The 18,205-nt window shown below is 54.0% G+C and overlaps 8 protein-coding genes across 8 annotated transcripts; 6 read left to right on the forward strand and 2 right to left on the reverse strand.

The window, feature by feature from the left end:
- Window positions 1–505: 505 nt before the first annotated feature.
- On the forward strand, window positions 506–1,667 carry ASPACDRAFT_34821 (F-box protein; the record flags this gene model as incomplete). The annotated part of the gene is made up of 3 exons (XM_020200075.1): window positions 506–832; window positions 905–1,123; window positions 1,182–1,667. 3 exons carry the CDS (start codon window positions 506–508, stop codon window positions 1,665–1,667), a joined length of 1,032 nt encoding a protein of 343 aa, XP_020052686.1.
- Window positions 1,668–4,321: 2,654 nt separating this feature from the next.
- On the forward strand, window positions 4,322–5,206 carry ASPACDRAFT_63784 (YoaK family protein; the record flags this gene model as incomplete). The annotated part of the gene is made up of 1 exon (XM_020203937.1): window positions 4,322–5,206. The coding sequence occupies one exon, from the start codon at window positions 4,322–4,324 to the stop codon at window positions 5,204–5,206; it is 885 nt and encodes a 294-aa protein (XP_020052687.1).
- A 436-nt stretch (window positions 5,207–5,642) lies between these two features.
- Window positions 5,643–6,873, forward strand: ASPACDRAFT_1859570 (uncharacterized protein; the record flags this gene model as incomplete). Its single annotated transcript, XM_020197682.1, has 2 exons — window positions 5,643–5,926; window positions 6,086–6,873. The coding sequence occupies 2 exons, from the start codon at window positions 5,643–5,645 to the stop codon at window positions 6,864–6,866; spliced, it is 1,065 nt and encodes a 354-aa protein (XP_020052688.1). The 3' UTR covers window positions 6,867–6,873.
- Window positions 6,874–7,063: 190 nt separating this feature from the next.
- ASPACDRAFT_1883074 (cupin domain-containing protein) lies at window positions 7,064–7,825 on the reverse strand (the record flags this gene model as incomplete). The annotated part of the gene is made up of 1 exon (XM_020198311.1): window positions 7,064–7,825. Exon 1 carries the CDS (start codon window positions 7,778–7,780, stop codon window positions 7,064–7,066), a length of 717 nt encoding a protein of 238 aa, XP_020052689.1. The 5' UTR covers window positions 7,781–7,825.
- Window positions 7,826–8,371: 546 nt separating this feature from the next.
- On the reverse strand, window positions 8,372–9,268 carry ASPACDRAFT_63786 (ankyrin repeat domain-containing protein; the record flags this gene model as incomplete). Its single annotated transcript, XM_020203938.1, has 1 exon — window positions 8,372–9,268. One exon carries the CDS (start codon window positions 9,266–9,268, stop codon window positions 8,372–8,374), a length of 897 nt encoding a protein of 298 aa, XP_020052690.1.
- Window positions 9,269–9,784: 516 nt separating this feature from the next.
- On the forward strand, window positions 9,785–11,723 carry ASPACDRAFT_34758 (uncharacterized protein; the record flags this gene model as incomplete). The annotated part of the gene is made up of 4 exons (XM_020200071.1): window positions 9,785–9,875; window positions 9,929–10,045; window positions 10,116–10,816; window positions 10,875–11,723. The coding sequence occupies 4 exons, from the start codon at window positions 9,785–9,787 to the stop codon at window positions 11,721–11,723; spliced, it is 1,758 nt and encodes a 585-aa protein (XP_020052691.1).
- Window positions 11,724–12,880: 1,157 nt separating this feature from the next.
- On the forward strand, window positions 12,881–14,695 carry ASPACDRAFT_34965 (phosphotransferase family protein; the record flags this gene model as incomplete). Its single annotated transcript, XM_020200085.1, has 3 exons — window positions 12,881–13,050; window positions 13,110–13,735; window positions 13,806–14,695. 3 exons carry the CDS (start codon window positions 12,881–12,883, stop codon window positions 14,693–14,695), a joined length of 1,686 nt encoding a protein of 561 aa, XP_020052692.1.
- A 2,164-nt stretch (window positions 14,696–16,859) lies between these two features.
- On the forward strand, window positions 16,860–17,865 carry ASPACDRAFT_34902 (uncharacterized protein; the record flags this gene model as incomplete). The annotated part of the gene is made up of 3 exons (XM_020200082.1): window positions 16,860–17,255; window positions 17,298–17,377; window positions 17,445–17,865. 3 exons carry the CDS (start codon window positions 16,860–16,862, stop codon window positions 17,863–17,865), a joined length of 897 nt encoding a protein of 298 aa, XP_020052693.1.
- Between the last annotated feature and the right edge of the window lie 340 nt (window positions 17,866–18,205).

Here is an 18,205-nt window from a genome sequence, read left to right on the forward strand (position 1 = left end):
CCCCGCTCGTCCACGCTGTTGATTATGCACATGCCCTGGTAATAGAAAAGGCAAATTTATCATCTGACAACTGCGTAGGATTCTTCGCCACGACACGAGGAATTGCTAATTGCAGGAGGGCAAGGAATGCCATGATGGAAGAAAAAGAAAAGTAGTCATTGCCAAATGGTCGGCCTTGATGGCTGTATCGTACAGGAAGTATTGAGACTTTTTTGACAGCCTGACGATGTCGGCGAGTAATAGCTATGGCTGCTGGGCAACCACCTCAATGCTTGAGTGCGACATGCTAGGCCATACTCGTATCGGAGCTTCACCTATCGGACTAGGACCATAGATTTGGCGTAGAACCCTATCTTCTCTAAGTTCTGATTCCTCGTATTCATCCACCGAAGACGTCAGAGAACCCTTCTTAAACCATCACTCTTTCCTGATCACGAACCGGCCTTCTTTTCCTCCACATTTGTTTCTAGCCAAACTCTTCTAGTACACCCTGTCCATCTATAAAATGAATTATGATTGTTTCTGTGCCGTTTGCGGTATTGGATTTTGCGGAATGCATTTTGGACACCCTGTGGGTAGTGCATCAGCATATCGTTACCGATCAGAAGAGAATTCGTGTCGGATATTGTACGCCAATAAGAACCTTTCTCAGCTTCGTGATGGAAACATATATGGAGGCCATGGCAACAACTACAGTCCCCGGATTGTGCGCCGGGAAAACATTTCCTGGATCCAAAAGGTACATTGTCTTGGTTTAAAGAATCAAGATACTTCAGGCTCAGGAGAGGCCTTTCTCTCCGAACAAGGATACTACGCAGATTCAGGAGAGATAGTTGTTCGGGCTGCATCCGACTCAATCGAACCTTCGAAACAGATATATTCATGCTACCGCCATGCCTCGCAGGAAGCTCCAGGCCCTGCTTTTCCTATACACAAGTGTTGTTTCGAAATTCTTACTCGAACACTGACAGGATCTACAAACATGAAGGGTGTAAGGTTGGATCTACTCTACAGAGTAATGAGCAGTCAGTGCAATGCTGAAGCCTCAGCTTTGCGTTTGAAGTATGGCGAAGATGTCCTACACGCACAAGAACGCTATTGGCAATGTATTCCAGGAGCAGAGGTAGGCGACTGAGTTCGAGAACTACTTACGCTCGTTATTTTTTAATCAAATGGCACAGTACTGTATAATTCGCCCGACCAACACCATCAAGTTGAATTATCTTGCTGAGATCCAAGCGGGAAAAGATAGAAAGTATCCGCCTATCCCTACGGATGTTTGCCCTCCTGAAAACCCATTCAGCAAGCTCCCACTTGAGATTATATACATGATCTGTGCGTTGGTCCCGTTTGATAGCCTTAAATGCCTAATGCGGGTTTCAAAAAAAGTCTACCTCGCCACGCAAAATAATTACTTCTGGAAGAAGTTCATGGAATGTACCATGCCCTGGTTTTGGGAATTGAAGGAAGAAAGAAGAGATGCTCTGTCTCTGAGTTTTGATTACAAGGAGTTATACCTTTGGCTTGATAAGGTAACTTCTGAAGTATATGGAATGGATGAACTGAATCTAATGAGTCTCGCCAATCGTCGACGCATTTGGGAGGTGAGTGAAGAGATTGCAGACATGTATTCGAAAGCTTTGGGTACAACCCTTGCGGCCCCTTAGACTTCGACTGAGGTCTGTCACCGGAGACCTGAAGCTTTGAATTTATAGTATGATATCTTGTCAGCTTATTATCATCGAAATTCCTTCTATCAATTAAAGTCATTGAACGCCGCACTACCAGGTTAGATAACTTTGCTAGTGCAAGTTTGAAGGGCCACATAATTTCCGAATTCCATTTAAACTCCCGAGAGCTTGAATACCTGCAGCGAGAGAAAAGAGTTTATTTATGCTCTTATTCTTACAGGAATACGTGCTATTCACGTGCCAGCAGTGAAGTAAAATACTTTCCCTATATAGAGCCTTAGTACTCTTATATATTAGTTTCAAGACTCTCACGGTCTTCATACTGTCCCATGTAGAAACAAGGCGTGATGAGGGGAGAGCTTAGTAGGCTAAGGATGGCATAAATCATAGAACCGATATAAATGATCTAAACCTGAGCCGTTTCGATAAGTTTTCTAGCTTTATATTATAAAGGTAATGAATAGTGAGTAATTCTAATGATATGAGAAGATTATTCCTGACTTTGGCCCTCCCCTACCGAGGAAACTATAAACGTACAATAGTATGGTTGTGAACACGAATTCTCAGAATTATGTGCAGTAAGTATCGGTCGAAATAATATCATTCCTAGGCTTAAAATAGTAACCGCTAGAAACCATTCGCCACGTGACTAAGAATCTTATTTTATGGATACTTATTACTGATATAATCTTCTTGAAGTTATTACTTGTACTCCTGATGTTGAAGTAACTAGCAACTGAGATTTAATATATATATTTACTACTACTGATGTAGCTATCTAATTCTATACCCTTTTCTTCATCATTTATGTATTGTACAACACTTAGAGCTCTCGCCTGCAGTATACAATAGGTTAAATAGGACTGTATGGTGATTGCAGTAGACACCTGAGTCTCCATGGTCGTTTGTTACGAGAGCCAGCTGTTTTTAAACTCCCGACTCTGCCTTAGCTAGTCCACTATGCCCTCTGCTCTTGATCGCCAAGGAAACTTCAATGTCGGGACGCCTGTGGCCCCGTGTGTAGTTCGCTCGTATTGAGGATCGATTCTGGTCAGAGCCAAGCACACTAGCCTGGAACCGGACAACTCAGGCCAAGAACAATGCCCAATTCCGCTCCTTCAGCTGTTGCGCCAAGTTCTATTACTCCATTTCTCTCTTTTCTTTGTCATTGGGAAGGGGCACAACCCTTCTAAGGGGCTGGGAAAACCTTTCATACTGACAATCCCATTTTGCTCCCCAGCGTCATCGAAAACCTTGATCAGCTAAAAGGCGACGGAGTCAACCTCGGCTGGCTGATCGGGCGCCCGGCGCTTCCGCAGAATAGGGAGGCAGAAGACCAGGCAACTACACTATGGCTTGCAGCCTTCCTCTTGGGGTCTGCGATGGTGGCGCGGGGCGAGATAGGGCTCCTGATCATCGAGATCGGCTATAACGAGACATCCTACATCAGCGAGGAGGGCTTCATCACGAGCGTCTGGGCGATCTTGCTCAACACGATCATCGGGCCTGCCGCGGTGGGGCTCCTGGTCAAGTACTGCCGCAAGCGCATCGGAGAAGGCGAATGGGGGTTTCAGCGCTGGGTTGTGGCGGTGGCCCCGACTCAGGGGCTCGAGAACCCTCACTACATCTGATTCTGTGTGAGGTATTCTCTTCGTGCGGGCGAGACATCAAAGAAGCTAGAAGGCGAGCAGGATGGTCAGATTAGCAAGCACTGGCCCCCATGAAGCCTGCGGCAGGGTCAAGTCAGGGCTGGCGGCGGGACTGTGAGGCGCACTTCTCCGGAATCGAGAGGAGTCTTTCTCTCTTCCGGAGGGTGAAAAAGCTCAGAGCTGAGAATACAACGCTTCAGTATCATAGTGAGATGTCCCGGTTAAGGTTTTCTGTGCAATGTCGCGAATTTCTTGCTTGATATCGTGGATATGCTCTTAACACGCGTGCAAGAACTCCCGTGTGACTGCATGCATGGCTAGTTATGTACACTATCCTGTCTGGGGTTGATGATTCACTACGAATCAGAAGCCATGGATGGCGAGCAGTCAACGCTTGGAAACTAGTCCAGATTTTGTAATATGCATCCAGGTGGCTTGGCAAACGTTGCACTGATAGGCAGTAAATTCCTATGGGTGCCAATCACAAGCCTAAGGCAACAACTAGACAGGAGGTCGCCTCCGAAGAGGATCTCGCCATAAACTGAGTACCATGTTTGAACTATGACTAGGTGTAGCCTCATAATTGAGATACCCCTGTTATGATCAGCTCTTGGGTTTTCCTGGACGAGATCCGGTTTTGCTTTCGTGAAGAAGTCCTCCACGGCGCAAACGCCGACCCGGGCTCCATCCGAGACGGCGAACTCCAATCGCCGATGCCAACGGCACTGAACCGAGTTGTTTAGTATAGAACCCACACAACGTGGACCTAGTTCTGAGTAGTAGTTAGCTCTTCTTCTAGAAGCCTGTTTAGAACTTCGAAAAACTTTCAGTGGGAGAGAAAGCATCGGACAGAACAGTGGGATCCCCGAGCTCCACACCCATAGCACCCTAAACCCTCATATTGCTCTGCCCCTACCCATTGAACTACCTTCCATCACTCTCACATATCACAACGAGGATGTCTGCGTACGACACACAGCCATGTATACCGACGCCCAGCACCTCCCATCCGCACACCCTCCCCCATCTCCGCCGCCTCCATGCGACCAAGAACCCATAGCCCTCCCCATCCCCAGCACGCACCCTTTCCCTACGAAGAAACCGTCGCGCAGACGCCAGCTAACTCGCTACCTCAACCACTCAATCCACGAAGACCTCACCCTCGAAGCACAACTCCTCCTCCTCTCCTTTGCCATCGGCATCCAAGACGCCGCCGCCTGGCGGGACTACGGCTGCTTCGCCTCTAATCAAACGGGCAATCTGCTTTTCCTGGCGATCGGCGGCGCGGGACTCGCCGATTCCGGGGACTACTCCTTCCGCCATCTGGGAATGAGTCTTGGGGCTTTCGTGGCCGGCGGGCTGGTGCTGGGCCAGCTGGGGAACGGGCTGGGCGCCGTGCGGCGGCGCTGGTGGTTGCTGCTTTCGAGTATGCTGCAGACGGGGATGGTCTTTGCCGCGGCGGGGATGTGTCGCCCTCATCTACAGTCGAAACGCTTCGCATCTCGTGAGGTGGGGCAGAAGGGGGAGGAGGAGGAGGCCACCACGCTGGCGACATTGTTCCTGCTGGCGTTCTCGTCCGGGGCGCAGGTGGCTATGGGCCGGGCGCTGAAGATCACGGATATCACGACGGCGATGGCGACGGCAGCGTATGTGGATGTGGTCATTGATCCGGACTTGCTGAGGTGGAGGAATCGGAAGAGGAATCGCAGGGTGCTGTTTTTGGGGTTGTTGACGGCCGGGTGTTTTGTGGGGGCGGCGGTGGAGAAGGCCGCGGGCTCGAGGGTTACGTTGCTGGTTTGCGCGGGGTGTAAGGGTCTTGTTACGCTTGTTTTTCTTTTTACGCCGGGGAGTAAGAAGGAGGGATGATTGGGGGGAGGGTGGGTGGGTTAGAGAGAGCTTGGGTTTATGATTGGGCGTAGAGAGATGAATAGAGGGAGGATGATATGGTAGACCTTGATGGTGATGGGGGAGGGCTCGATTCTGTGATAGATCCCAAGAGCGCTTGTGTAGGGCTGGGGACATATCTGTACATACTGTTGATTTCAATGCAATTACTCTGTCTACTTTGGAATAAACAACAAAGCTCCCTGTTCACAAAGCTCTTATGAACAAGTGTATGCTTACTTGCCTCCACCACCGCAGCTTGAAACAATTCAAGGGGAAAGCTCATGAGCTCGAGTTATCAGCACACGACCAAGCCGACCCCCGCCCCCCCCTCCTCCACTCGTTCTGCCGAGAGGTCGCGATGATATTCTCGATCGAACCATACGTGTCCGCAACCATTCAGAACATCCCCAAAACAATGACCAGCATGCTCCACATGAAGAACAGCGCCCATCGGAGGGTTGGCTGCTCGCGGCCCCGTCCCCGATTATCATGGAGCCACATACATCCCATTGGCTGGAAGGACATGAATGTCGCGAGGAGAGCACCGATCAAGGACACGAGATCACTGAAGATGGGGATTCCACTGGCGATGAGGTATGAGGAGACCGTGACAGCCAAAGTGCAGCTGAGCCAGGTGGCCCAGGGGGTGAATGTGTTGGCGGTTAGAGGGCTGGAGCCTCGGAGGATGCGAACGAACAGGTACTTGCTGGCAAACTGGAGATGCACGAATGAGGTGTTAGATATGTCAACTCAGAGTAGGATCGTAGCGATGGGGACTCACGTGGCAGACAACGATCGTACTGGCGATTAAGCCGAGAAGAGCGATGCCATAGGAGACTTTCTTGATCAAGGTTCCAGCGGCGAGCGTCTCTGGGCGAAGGAGGGCTTCGCGCCCGCCCACGGCAACTACCAGGACATGATGACCAGCCCGGACGTCAACACATTGTTCTACGAGTTCTGGTGCGACAAGACCCGCGCTCGACTGACGTGCAGCCTGGAGCTCGTGGAGCAGCTCGCGCCCACGCACCCGCCCTTCGCCTTCGGTACGAAACGCCCCTCCCTCGAACAACACTTCTATAAGGTCTTCAACCAGGACAACGTCACCCTCTTCCCCTTGAAGCAGAACCCAATCGCAAGGGTAACAGCTACAGGGATCCAACTCGCCGACGGCACGACCATCGCCCTCGATGCTCTGATCCTGGCCACGGGCTTCGACGCCGTCACCGGCAGCTTCACCCAGCTCAACATCACTGGTACCAACCAGAACCTAGACCTGGCGGCGGAGTGGCGCGTCCGCACGCGCACGCATCTCGGCATGGTGACGGCCGGCTTCCCCAATCTCTTTTTCCAGTACGGGCCGCAGAGTCCCACCGCATTTGCGAACGGGCCCCTGATCTCGGAGATCCAGGTGGAGTGGATTTTGGCCACGATGGTGTATATGCGGGAGCGTGGGTATGCGACGGTCGATGTGAAGCCGGAGATGGAGGAGCGGTGGGGCAAGGTCACGGAGGAGGCGTGTGCGCGTACCCTCATGGGGAGTAATGAGACGACGTGGTATATGGGGGGCAATGTGTCGGGAAAGAAGCGGGAGGCGTCGGGGTATATGGGGGGGGGTTGCCGAAGTATCAGGAGGATTTGAGGGAGTGTGTTGAGGGGGAGTGGGAGGGGTTTGTCATGGGTGGATAGTTTTAGGAGTGTCATGTTGTGTGTATATTTTGAATTGCACCATCAGGTGGACGCTTTTCTGGATAATTGATTCTGCAGCTGTACAGATATCAGAAAGCTGAGAAGTATCATGCATGCATAGATACATACATGATAGAATCCACACTGTGCTTACATCAACTCATCCTTCAAAGCGCTGCTTTTACCCCCTTCCCTTCCCCAATAAACATGAATCCCCCCCTCCCGCCCAAACATCGGATCCAACACTGCATTCTCCACCCCCCATACCTCCTCAAACCGTCCCACATGCTCCCCTCCCTCCGCCCACGACCAGGTCGCCTCCCCGGGATACGCCCCCATCATCATGAACCCCTTCACTTTCCCAGCGGCCGGCAACTCCCCCACAAACGCCCTCTCATCCGCCGCCTCGATCCTCTGCGCCCCACCCCCCGTCAACGCCACGGGCTCTTCATTCGCGGCAGCAACATTATAGGATTTATGCGCCACGCCCGCCGGGATGACAAAGAGATCCCCGGCCTCGACGTCCACAAAGACACTGCCTTCCTCGAAGTCCGTGCCCGCCATGCCGTAGGTATGTTTGGCTGGGTCGTCGGCCAGGTCGGCGGTGCCCCAGCGGATGCGGCCGGGTCCCGACAAAACGACCATGACCTCGTGGGTGTGTGGGTGGTAGTGCGAGCGCTGGGCGTGGCCGTAGGCGGTGATCCAGCGCGGGGTCCAGTTGTTCTGGCGGAAGGTGTCGTAGGCGAGTCGGGCGTTGACGGTGCCTGTGGTCGGGTCGAGGAAGCAGTTCTTGTAGAGGAGGAGGGGTTTGTGGGAGTTGGGGATTAGGGGGGTCGGGGGGATGGTGTAGGGGATTATCTGGGGCATTTTGGATGTTTTTCTTTGCCAACGGGGTTGATTGTGATGGATTGGTAGAGGTATGATGTGAAGTTGGATTTGGGTGGAGGTGAGAGGAGGAGGTATGGTTCGTCGATGCTTATTATAGATGATAGCCCTAGTCCCGAGTATAACTTGATGGTTGAATGACTCGGCTGATTTGGCCGATGCGCCACCTGCGCGGTGACGTCCAGACCCCACGGGAAGCGGGGGGTTCGACATGACTGATTACGCTCTCTTCCACCTTAGCAAAACCCAAGTCTATATTCGAACCCGTTCTTTGGCGAAACACGGATGCCGCTGCTCTTGTGGGAGCGGCAGATTGTCGGCGCAACCAGGTGAGCTCGACCTCGCGATACTCGTCTATCTCACCCCACAAAAGCCACTCACCGTTACCAGCGCCAAATATGACTGTCACCACGAATTAAGTTCTACATTGGAACTAAGCTTGCCTTCTCATACCCTACTGTCGATACAGATCACCAACTGGGCGCGCATCTATCGACTACTTGATTATACGGAGTATACTGCAATAATTCCATCCACGAACTATTTCCCGTAAGCAAACTTCATTTCGCATGATTAGTTACTTAAAAGCTGCACAATCTCCTTCTGTCCCCGCGAAACCGCATACCGCGAGGCCGTCCAACTCTTATTCCCAGATACCATGGTGGCATCCGCGCCAGCGTCCAGCAGGAGTCGCACAATGTCCGCGTGGCCGCCTTCAGCCGCTGCCGCCAGCGCCGTGTAGCCATTGTACCGGGCGCCGGGGGCGTTCACATCCGCCCCAGCCGCCAACAGTCGACAGACGGTGGTCCGGTGACCGTTCAAGGCCGCGCCCTGGAGCGCCGTGAAGCCATGATATCTCGAGGCTGGGGCATTCACGTCTGCACCGGCACGGAGCAGGAACTCCACCATCTCGTCATAGCCGCCCAGCGACGCGGCCTGCAGCGCGGTCCGGCCCCGGTTGCTGGCCGGGGGGGCGTTAATCTCCGCGACGGGCTGCTGGTTGATCTGGTGTAGCAACCATCGTAAGATCTCGAGGTGGCCGCCCTCCGCTGCGGCCTGCACGGCGGTGCGTCCCATGTATTTGTGCGGGGGGCGGCGAATGTCCGCGCCTGCGGCATTGACCAGATGGCGGACGATGGGGAAGTGGCCGGCGCCTGCGGCTAGGGCGAGCGCGGTGCGGCCGCCGTTGTTGCCCCCGGGAGCATCTACTTCCGACCCTGCGGCTAAGAGCGTCTCGACCACCTCGAGATGTCCGTTGGCTGAGGCCGCCTGGAGTGCGGTTTGGCCGTAATAGCCGCGGGCGGGCTCGTTGGGGTTGCTGGAGGGCTGTCTCAGGAGAATCTTCACATGGGAGAGATCGCCTTGCGCGGCGGCTAGCTGGAGGGGGGTCCAGATGCTCTCCTCGTCTGGTTCTTCTTCCAAGGAAGGTGTTCTTCCGTGCATTGGGCTTTGAACTGGTGAAAGACTCATTGAGGGTCAGGGCACGTCTCTGTTGCCAGACTTTGGTGAGCAACTACAACGTTGCGAGTTCAGACCTGGCTTTAGTCCAACTATTGTTTAGTTAGTGCTTACGCGGTTATCACGGCACGGCATCTCTTGGCACAATGAAACAAGCACTCCGACATGCTCATGCGAGATAAGGACAGGTACAGTACGACCGGGCCGCGCACGGGATTTACCCCAATATATCCATTCTCGATCGTTTTGAGCTACTCGGGCCAGCATCGTCTAGCAGGAATTGATCAGTCTACCATTTCTGGACTGGAGAATTGTCTAGAGTGAGCATTCGAGCAGATTACCTCTCCAACTTCTTTAATGCCTCTCGGGTTTATCGCCCTCTGAGTGTTTGAGTGTGTCAGTCAATGTTGACAGTCACTTCCCGCCCCTGGCTACTTACATGTAATCAATAATCATACACACAACCTGCAGTGCCATCAGCATCCTTCTACAACCCTACAGACCACGTCCTGCGAAGAATCGTCAGTCATGACTACCCTGTTGGAAAAGGCTGTGTTCCACATACTCTTCGTACACAAGAAGAAGAAGATCGCAGACTTCCTTCGTACCACCACACGGGGTCAGTCAATCAATCGATCAATCGATTGATCGGTGCTAACCATATACATCTAGAGTCGCTTTTATCCGAGCTGCACATCAACCTCGTTCGAGAAGTAGTCACTTCCATCCCGCCAGAGTCCATCTTCGAAGCGTCTAGTATCCAAGACTCGACCCATGAGCAGCCGCCTTGTAAGTGCTACCCTACCTAGCCGCGCGAGAGCGCAGCAAAGACTGATGCAATCCTTTGTACCTGTGTCAGACTGGTCGAGGAAGAGTTTTGAAGACCACCTCGCCCGAACCCATCCAGACACAGTCATCCCCGACACGGCGATTGACGTCCTCTGGTCCTGCTTCTGCTTCTACGCCTACCATCCATTCCCCATCTTGGAGACGGACGACCGCAAGGTGGAGCTGCCCGCCTTCGAGCGTGGGCTCCTCCTGCTGTCGCGGCAAGGCACCTGGCTCCTCGGGACGATACAAGATGGCTTCGGCCTTTGCTGGGCCCGGCTGAACGAGCCGTGCACCTGCGGGCTCAGGATGAATCGCATCTTCCGAAGCATCAGCCGCTTTGATCGCCGCCAGTCACGCTCGGATCCACCAACCGACGGCTTCGACACCTTCGTGGCCAACGACGTAACGGATGCGGTCCTCGCAATCTTCCCCTCCCACCCCAAACTGCATCCGTCGCTGGAGCAGGTGCAGCCGCTGGCGGAAAGTCTGCTCGGGGGCCGAACGGGCCAATATGCGATGAGGGCTGGGGACTTCACGGCTTTACTGTCCTTGGTCATGAGGCTCAGAGTCCAGCAACTGACCGACGACAACCGAGACGGTCATCACGGCTTCCTCGACGAGCCCCGTGCGGACCAGGAGGAGTTAGCTAGGGTTCTGGTGCGACCGTTCAGTCATGAACAGAACGAGTATCTGGCTCCCGAGATGGTGCTCCGGGCTTTGGACATTCTGGTATGTTATTTTTCCTTTCCGCTCTGCGGATCCCAGCGCTGATGCCTGTCGCGACCAGCCCAATCTCGAACAATCGTTCCATCAGCTGTGGGCCACTCTTTTTCCACTCAGCCCGTCCACGGAGCGACCGATTTTGGAGACTGGATCCTCCGCACCGGACACTATGGACGCGATCCTCCGTGCAGTATCACTGTTCACCCCGCCGTTCCAGACCCACCAGCGTTCGGAACTGGCACGGAGAGTCCAGGGGATCACCTTCCACAACTGCTACGATATGAACTTCCAGGGCTCGGCCGACAGTCTCGACCTGCGGCATATTCTCCAGCATGCCACCACGCACAACCATCCGACCGGTCGCGCGTATCTCATTCTGTTTCTGGGGGATCACCAAGTTCACGACACGGACAAGGTAGTGGTGGGTGCATTCTTCCGTGACCTTACACTAGCCACCCCTACACCTACCACCGCAAAAGAAAACGACGACAAGGCGCCCCCCAAGAAAGACAAATCGACCGTCGTCGCCCGTCCACAGCTTCTCTTCCAGCTTCAGCCACGGTTCAGCCTGTTTCGCTGGACCGGAGGACGCAGCAGCATGCCTCTCTCAGTCTCCCCGGCAGACAACAGTCCCCCCGGACATGCCGCCCCCCGCAACTGCATCGGAGATCCCGATCAATCGAGGGTGGCACTCGAGATTGACGCAGACACAAAACAGGCTACCTTCTTGCGCCGCGGCACCGTCCGCACTGCAGGCACACTCTCCGGTGGGTATGAAGAGCTAACCAGGAAGCGTGACGGAGAGAGTGGTGGTGGAAATTCGCGAGAGCGTCAAACAACATTCACCGTGGGCCGCGTCGCGGTCTTCCGTGTCGAGGGCGGGCCGACCTATGCCTATGAGAATCCGTGGTGAATGAGAGGCGGCACGGACTGTACTCCGAGTTGTCAGGGAAGTGCTATGACTATATCCCATTCCGAGTACGTTTTGGTCTATTGCCGTGTTTCACATATCAAAATCCCGGTTATCTTAAAAGGGCGATCAACACGTACACACCACTGCTGATGGAACCAACTTGAGCAGATAATGAATCAGACTATCAATTTACCCTCTGATGATCATGGATGTTAACTTTAGGGTTGACATTGAACTCCTCCTAAGTCAACCTCGCATGATATGGAGATTATAACTAACATTACGTAAAAGCCATTTTGCGCAGTGCGTGATTGGAGTCCAAGGCACCTTGGGATACCGTATTGTTGAGCCTTCATTTCAATGTTGTTCGGGCGCTGGAAGGGCCTCCCCTCTCGAAAGGAGGTCGGATTGGTTGGAACAGTATGAATAAGGGCGACAGTTGCCTCTAATTTCGAGCTGGTCTTGCATCTGGGCCCATGCTTCTTTTTATGATCTCGAGTTACAGAAGCAATTTCATGAAGAGGAAGGAAGCAGCAAGCTTTGCGCCGAGGGAAAGTAAAAAGCGAGCAGAAGGAATGGGTGGGCAACATCACTAGGTTCGAGATCAGGGCTTCTATAGTCAGTCATTGCTATGGTCGCGTGAGCGTTTACCTGGAATAGCAATCAAGTTGGTCCTACGCCCCGCTATGCAAGTCAGATGACAGCAGCCATGATTAAAAGCGTGAAGGCTCGGAACACTCAACAGCATCCAAGACTAGATTTTAAGGAGAGATATCGATGTGTCCTGCATAGATAAATCCTCGGGTATTGTCATTGTAGGAGTCGAAAGAGGCAGACCCGCCCTTTTCAACCCCACTTCCATGCAACCGTACAACAAAGCACGGATTTCCCGTGTGGTGCACGACCTCAGGATCGACGAATCTCATTTCCTCCCCGACTGCATTAGCGCGCCTCGGCACTGGGGAAATGGGATGATTCCTGCATCGGACCAAAGGGACGACCTTCTTCCTCCGAGCTGGCGGTCGAAATCACGTTCCGCCGACCCCTCCCTCTCCTCTCTCTCATTTATCCAGAGGAAAACTTCATCTGCTGGTTGACTCGTGCACTCGTTTCCCCGCCAGTCACGCAGACAATGAAACGTTTCTTTCCCAGGCATCATGAAGCTGTTCCTGGCCGAGGTCAGACGCCCACTATGGCCGCGGCTTAGGGTGCCGCATGCTTCCAACGCGCGCACTAGAAACCTCACGTCCACCACAAGGCGCTGGCAGCAAGATCACAATTCTTCCTCTACTTCAGACCTATTTAATTACACATCGGGACGATGGATGTCTGTAGCTGATTTTAACTCCCGACCGCACCGTGCAGAACTGACCACCTCTTCGCTAGCCACGACGAGCATCTCCGCAGGTCCCAACGCAGACGCCCGTTCAACGTCGCCGAACTGAAACGACTGGCCGCCGCCGCGATCAACGCCCCCGCAACCGCGGTCGCGAGCCTACAGAAACTCGGCGAGGGCGGCTTCAACCGCACCTTCCTCGTCACCATGCGCGACGGCTTCCAGCTCGTCGCCCGCATCCCCTACCCCGTCACCGAGCCCAAGTACCTCCTGGTCGCGAGCGAGGTCGCCACCATCGAATACCTCCGTCGGCGGGGGTTCCCCGTGCCCCAGATCTACGGGTACTCGGCCACAGCGGACAATGCCGTGGGCACGGAGTATATCTTCATGGAGTGCGCCGCGGGACGGCGCCTCACGGATCGCTGGTTCGATCTGTCCGAACAGGAGCTGGCGGGGGTGGTGGAAAGGATCGTGGAGCTAGAGGCCGGGCTGTTTGCCCTCGATTTCCCCGCGAGTGGGAGTCTCTTCTTTGAGCGGGACCTGCACTGCATGGAGACGGTGCGGATTGCGGACGAGGCGGGTGCCGTGGGGGAGGGTCAGTTTTGCATTGGGCCGGAGGTGACACGAGCGCTTTGGTTGGGGAAACGCCGGATTTTGCCGGTGCATCGTGGACCATGTAAGACTTCTCTCGACCTTCTCTTCGCCTGACTGCAGATGGATGAGCATGCCGATACTGATTGGAATAGACACGAGCCCCGTAGATGTTCTGGCCGCTGGGGCTAGGAAGGAGATTGCATATCTCGAGGAATACGGTCAGCCCGTACGAGCGTCGAAGCCTCTGCCCGTAAATCGGTCGTACAAGCAGTCACCCAGGGACCATATCAACAACCTGGCCGACTACCTTCGGGTTGCGCCGTACTTGGTCCCGAGCGACGCGTCCTTGACACAACGTACGATCCGGCATCCGGACCTGCAACCCAATAACATATTTGTCAATGAGGAGCTGGAGATTACGGGCCTGGTCGATTGGCAGTATAGCACTATCCGCCCGCTGTTCCTGCAATGCGGGGTCCCGACCAATCTTCAAAGCGCGGATGGCGATATCCCCAGCCTACTGCAAGAGCCAAGGTTGCCGGATGGGCTCGACAGGCTGAGCGAAGCAGACCAACGCTGCGAGCGAGAGCTTTTCCGAAGCCGCTGGCTGCATTACTGCTACCTCACGGCGACGGCCACGCTGAACCCGTCCCATCAGGCCGCACTGACGGGGGACTTGGGAGTATTGCGGCGGAGATTGTGCCATCAGGCGGCCGTTCCCTGGGATGGGGATAATGTCACCCTCAAGGCAGATTTAATTCAGTTGACGATGAACTGGGATCGGCTTGTACGATCGGAAGATGCGGACACCTCAGCCTGCCCGATCGCGTACAGTCAAGACGAAATGAATGAGTGTCTGCAGTTGAACACCGCGCAAGTAGGACTGAACGAGCAAGAGCGGCTGTCGAGGGAGATATTGGGTGTTGGATCTGAGGGATGGGTGGCTGCTGAGCGATACGAAAACGTCAAGGCATGCGAAGAGGTTTTGAAGGTTGATGAGATCTCTGTCGTCGATACTAGTAAAGAGAGCATTTTAAATTAGTGGTTAGCTAAAAGATTGAGCAAGTGGGTGGCCTGTTGTGCGATGGTCGCAGTGAACTATGAGTTGAGAAGGTGGTGATAAGCGGTTTGCCTGAGGTCTGCGCGAGCGTCGCCTGAAATAGACTTCATCGGTTGGTGGTCCTTGATGGGCGAACTCCAAAAGACAAGATCTCACTACCAAATCCTGCGGTGAAGTCTTTATTGGGTCCTTCTTCAGGCAAAACAGATCAAGAAGTCCGATGCGCTAGGATGGATCCTGAGAGACCTTATCGAGAGTTATTAGTGTAGTTTGACTTTCCAATGGGATCTTCGATCGGCGACAATGGGCAGTGCTCCCACCAACGCACAAGAAGTCATTGAGAATCATTCTGCATTGTCGATTGTCCCGACTAGGAGGATTGATGCACGAGTGCTAGCCTATTATCATGACCACTTCCGTGGGAAACGTGTTCTAGGTCCGTAGCTAATGTCTTGCATGTCTGACATGGCCTTGTACGAACCGTTGCGTATCCCGTCATTCTACGAAGTAGAGGCCGATGAGCCAGTGCTCCAAACATAGGAGTGGAGCTCACTTTGAGAGTGGACAGACGACGGTTCCGACCTAATTTGCACCTTGCATGGAGGGAGACCCAAGACATGAAGTTTCCGATCGGGCAAAGTGTGCTGAAAATAGAATATAGATCCCTTGCTTTGACCTCCCACTGGATCCGCGAAAGGGGCGACTAGGCCTGCTTCGGCAAAACGCCGCACAGTTCAACGTTCAACGCCGGCTTTTTCCTTGGCTGATAAGCCTTGGATGAGTTTGGATGATTTGAGTCAAGCAACGGGGCGCCATGTCTCTCAAGTTTCGATGCAAGCGACCGTCCATCTGGTTCGATGAATGTGAGTTGGCGTGGTTGACACATTCCCGGGGAATGAATCATCCATGCCCCCCCCTCCCCCCCCCTGTCCCTGGAATGAGATCGGGATTGATTCTAGGCTGATCCATGGATCCTGGGCAGGCTAAATCAAGGTTCAAATCGAGTTGGATCAACACGAGATGCGATCGACAATGCTAACTCGGTTAAACTATTCTAAACTGAGGAGCTCGCATGGTGAACACGGCGGGCGATATGGTCACGATGACTTCATGGGCCAGGAAACCCTTCCATATTCCTTAAGCATACGTAGTGGGTATTCCCTGCAGCATTCTGGGGAACCAGCGATGGGGACGGCATCCACCAGATTGCATCATGAAAGAGGAGCCCAGTGGAGCCCAGGAACGAGGTTATTGGGCATAGTGGCCTGCATATTTTTACCACAGGTCAATCTGACAGGGCTTGCGGAAGGGCCGGTGAGGGGAGAGGGATGAGCTGATGGTAAGGACCGAGTAGTGACAGGGGAGACGATGTTAGTGTCTGTAAAATCCGGTAAAATCCACGAGAACAAGAACAAGAATAAGAGAGCAAGAGAAAGAGAGAGAGAGAGAGAGAGAGAGAGAGCATGACTGGGGTCAGCAGAGCAACGAGCAAGAGAGAGCAAGAGAGAGGGAAGAATTGCCAAGGTCGCTTCAGGGTCCAGAAAGTGTCCAGACGGGCAAATACACAGCAAACTACTCCCAACTGGGCGATAGTCACTCCAGGCCGCGCAACTCCCTTTTCACTGACCAGTAATCACTGACTGCAGTCTCTCACTTACTCTCTCACTCTCTCACTCTCGCTCTCTCTCTTCAAGCCACTCAATCTCATCATCATCATCATCATCATCATCATCATCATCATCATTATCAGCAGCAACATCGTCCCGCCCGGAACAGGCTTTCTCTCCTTCCTCCCCCCTCTCCCTCTCTTTCTCTTGGCTATCTTCCTTTCCTCGGACTGGCAATTCTTTTCTCTACTCTTCCTTTCTCCCTTTCCCTCCCCTCTCCGCCCCTCCCCCCCCCCCCATTCCTTCTTCGTCTAGCTTCGGGGGTCTCAACTAAATCGACAGACACAACGCCCCGTCTTCCGGTAATCTCCTGGGGCTCTCCTCGTCACTCGTTCCACCTATTCAGTCGTCTCTCCTCCTCCTTCGCTGCTGTCCTCTCGCTTGATCCGTTCTGTCGATATATCATGGTTTATACCCATCAGTAAACATTCCTGACGGTCCCCACCGCCATAACTTCAGCCGCCAAAAAAGCAGTCGTCATGGCACCTTGGCCTCAGGCCTGGACCGCCAGTCATGCTGCTGCTCCTGCCAGACCGACGACCACTTTGCGATCCCTCCCTCTGATCGCATACCTCTCGCTCTTCGCCCTCGTCGCCTCCACCGTGGCTCATGCGCAAACTGTCGCTATCCTACCTTCCGCTGCCTCTTCCTCCTTTCCCTCCTGCGGCCTGACATGCTCCATCCTCCTCCAAGCCCAATCCGAATGCCTGCCGCCCGCCGCTCCGCAGACAAACTCCGCCACTTACGCCTCCTGCTTTTGCCATTCACATAATCTCACCGAGCTTCGCACCTCCACGGACGTCGTCTGCGGTGATAGCTGCACTAATGCCTCCGATCGCTCGCTAATACGAACATGGTACAACAACTACTGCGCGGTCGGAGCCCCAGTCGCCGACGCTGGCAGCACAAACAACGAGGAGGAACAATGGCAGGCCCATTCCGCTCAATCCGTCACCAAGATCCGCGCATATAGGAGGACTGCCGCGTCCAACGCCTGGTAGGTATTCCGGGGCGACCAGACTTCATCGACGTGGGCGCAAATATGCTGACGTGTCGCTTTGCAGGTGGTCAACACACTACAAGTGGGTGATCATGGTCATCATCCTGGTCGTCGGGTTCAGCATCATCAGCGTGGTGGGCGTGTGGGCGAAGCGCCGCCATGATCGGAAGTACCCGGGTCTGTATCACGCCGCAGCTACGGGTGGCACAGACAGCGCTCTGCTGGCCGCCCGCCAGCAGGAGATCGGTCCCGCGCCGGGGCCTGATACACGCGCGCCGGGTCAGTTCATGCCCGCTCAGTATGACCCCGCCCAGAATCCGGGATCCATCGCCAGCAGTTCACACACCAACGTCGCTGCCGCTGCCGCTGCCGCTGCCGCCGCTGCAAATGCCCCCGGGCCCCGACCAGCGCGCACGTCATCCCGTCTGCAAAAGACGCAACCCGTATCCGACAGTGACACCGAAATCCGCGAAGTGGCTCGGTGAAACCAGACTCGCGGAGGAGGTCTTGTTTGGAAGGAACTGTCCACGATTAGTCATCACGGGAACCTTTCGCTGTCTCTGAACAACTGGCGGCTGGTCTAAATCTATTGAAAGGCAACACGACATCTCATACCCTCCCTCCTTTTCTTCTACCTCTTCCATTCATCTGGCACACCATATGCCATGGATCGATAACCCCTGCAGTTACCCCTGCAAGGACAAAAGAAAAAGACATGGTCCCTCCCGCTGAGCTTTGCATATATCCGGCGTTTTGATTTTGTCTATAAGGGTATTGATTATTTGCCGTACAGTACCAGTGATCCTTTTGTTTCCCTCAAAATGC

This window comes from Aspergillus aculeatus, assembly GCF_001890905.1.
Source record: "Aspergillus aculeatus ATCC 16872 unplaced genomic scaffold ASPACscaffold_17, whole genome shotgun sequence".
Taxonomy (NCBI): domain Eukaryota; kingdom Fungi; phylum Ascomycota; class Eurotiomycetes; order Eurotiales; family Aspergillaceae; genus Aspergillus; species Aspergillus aculeatus.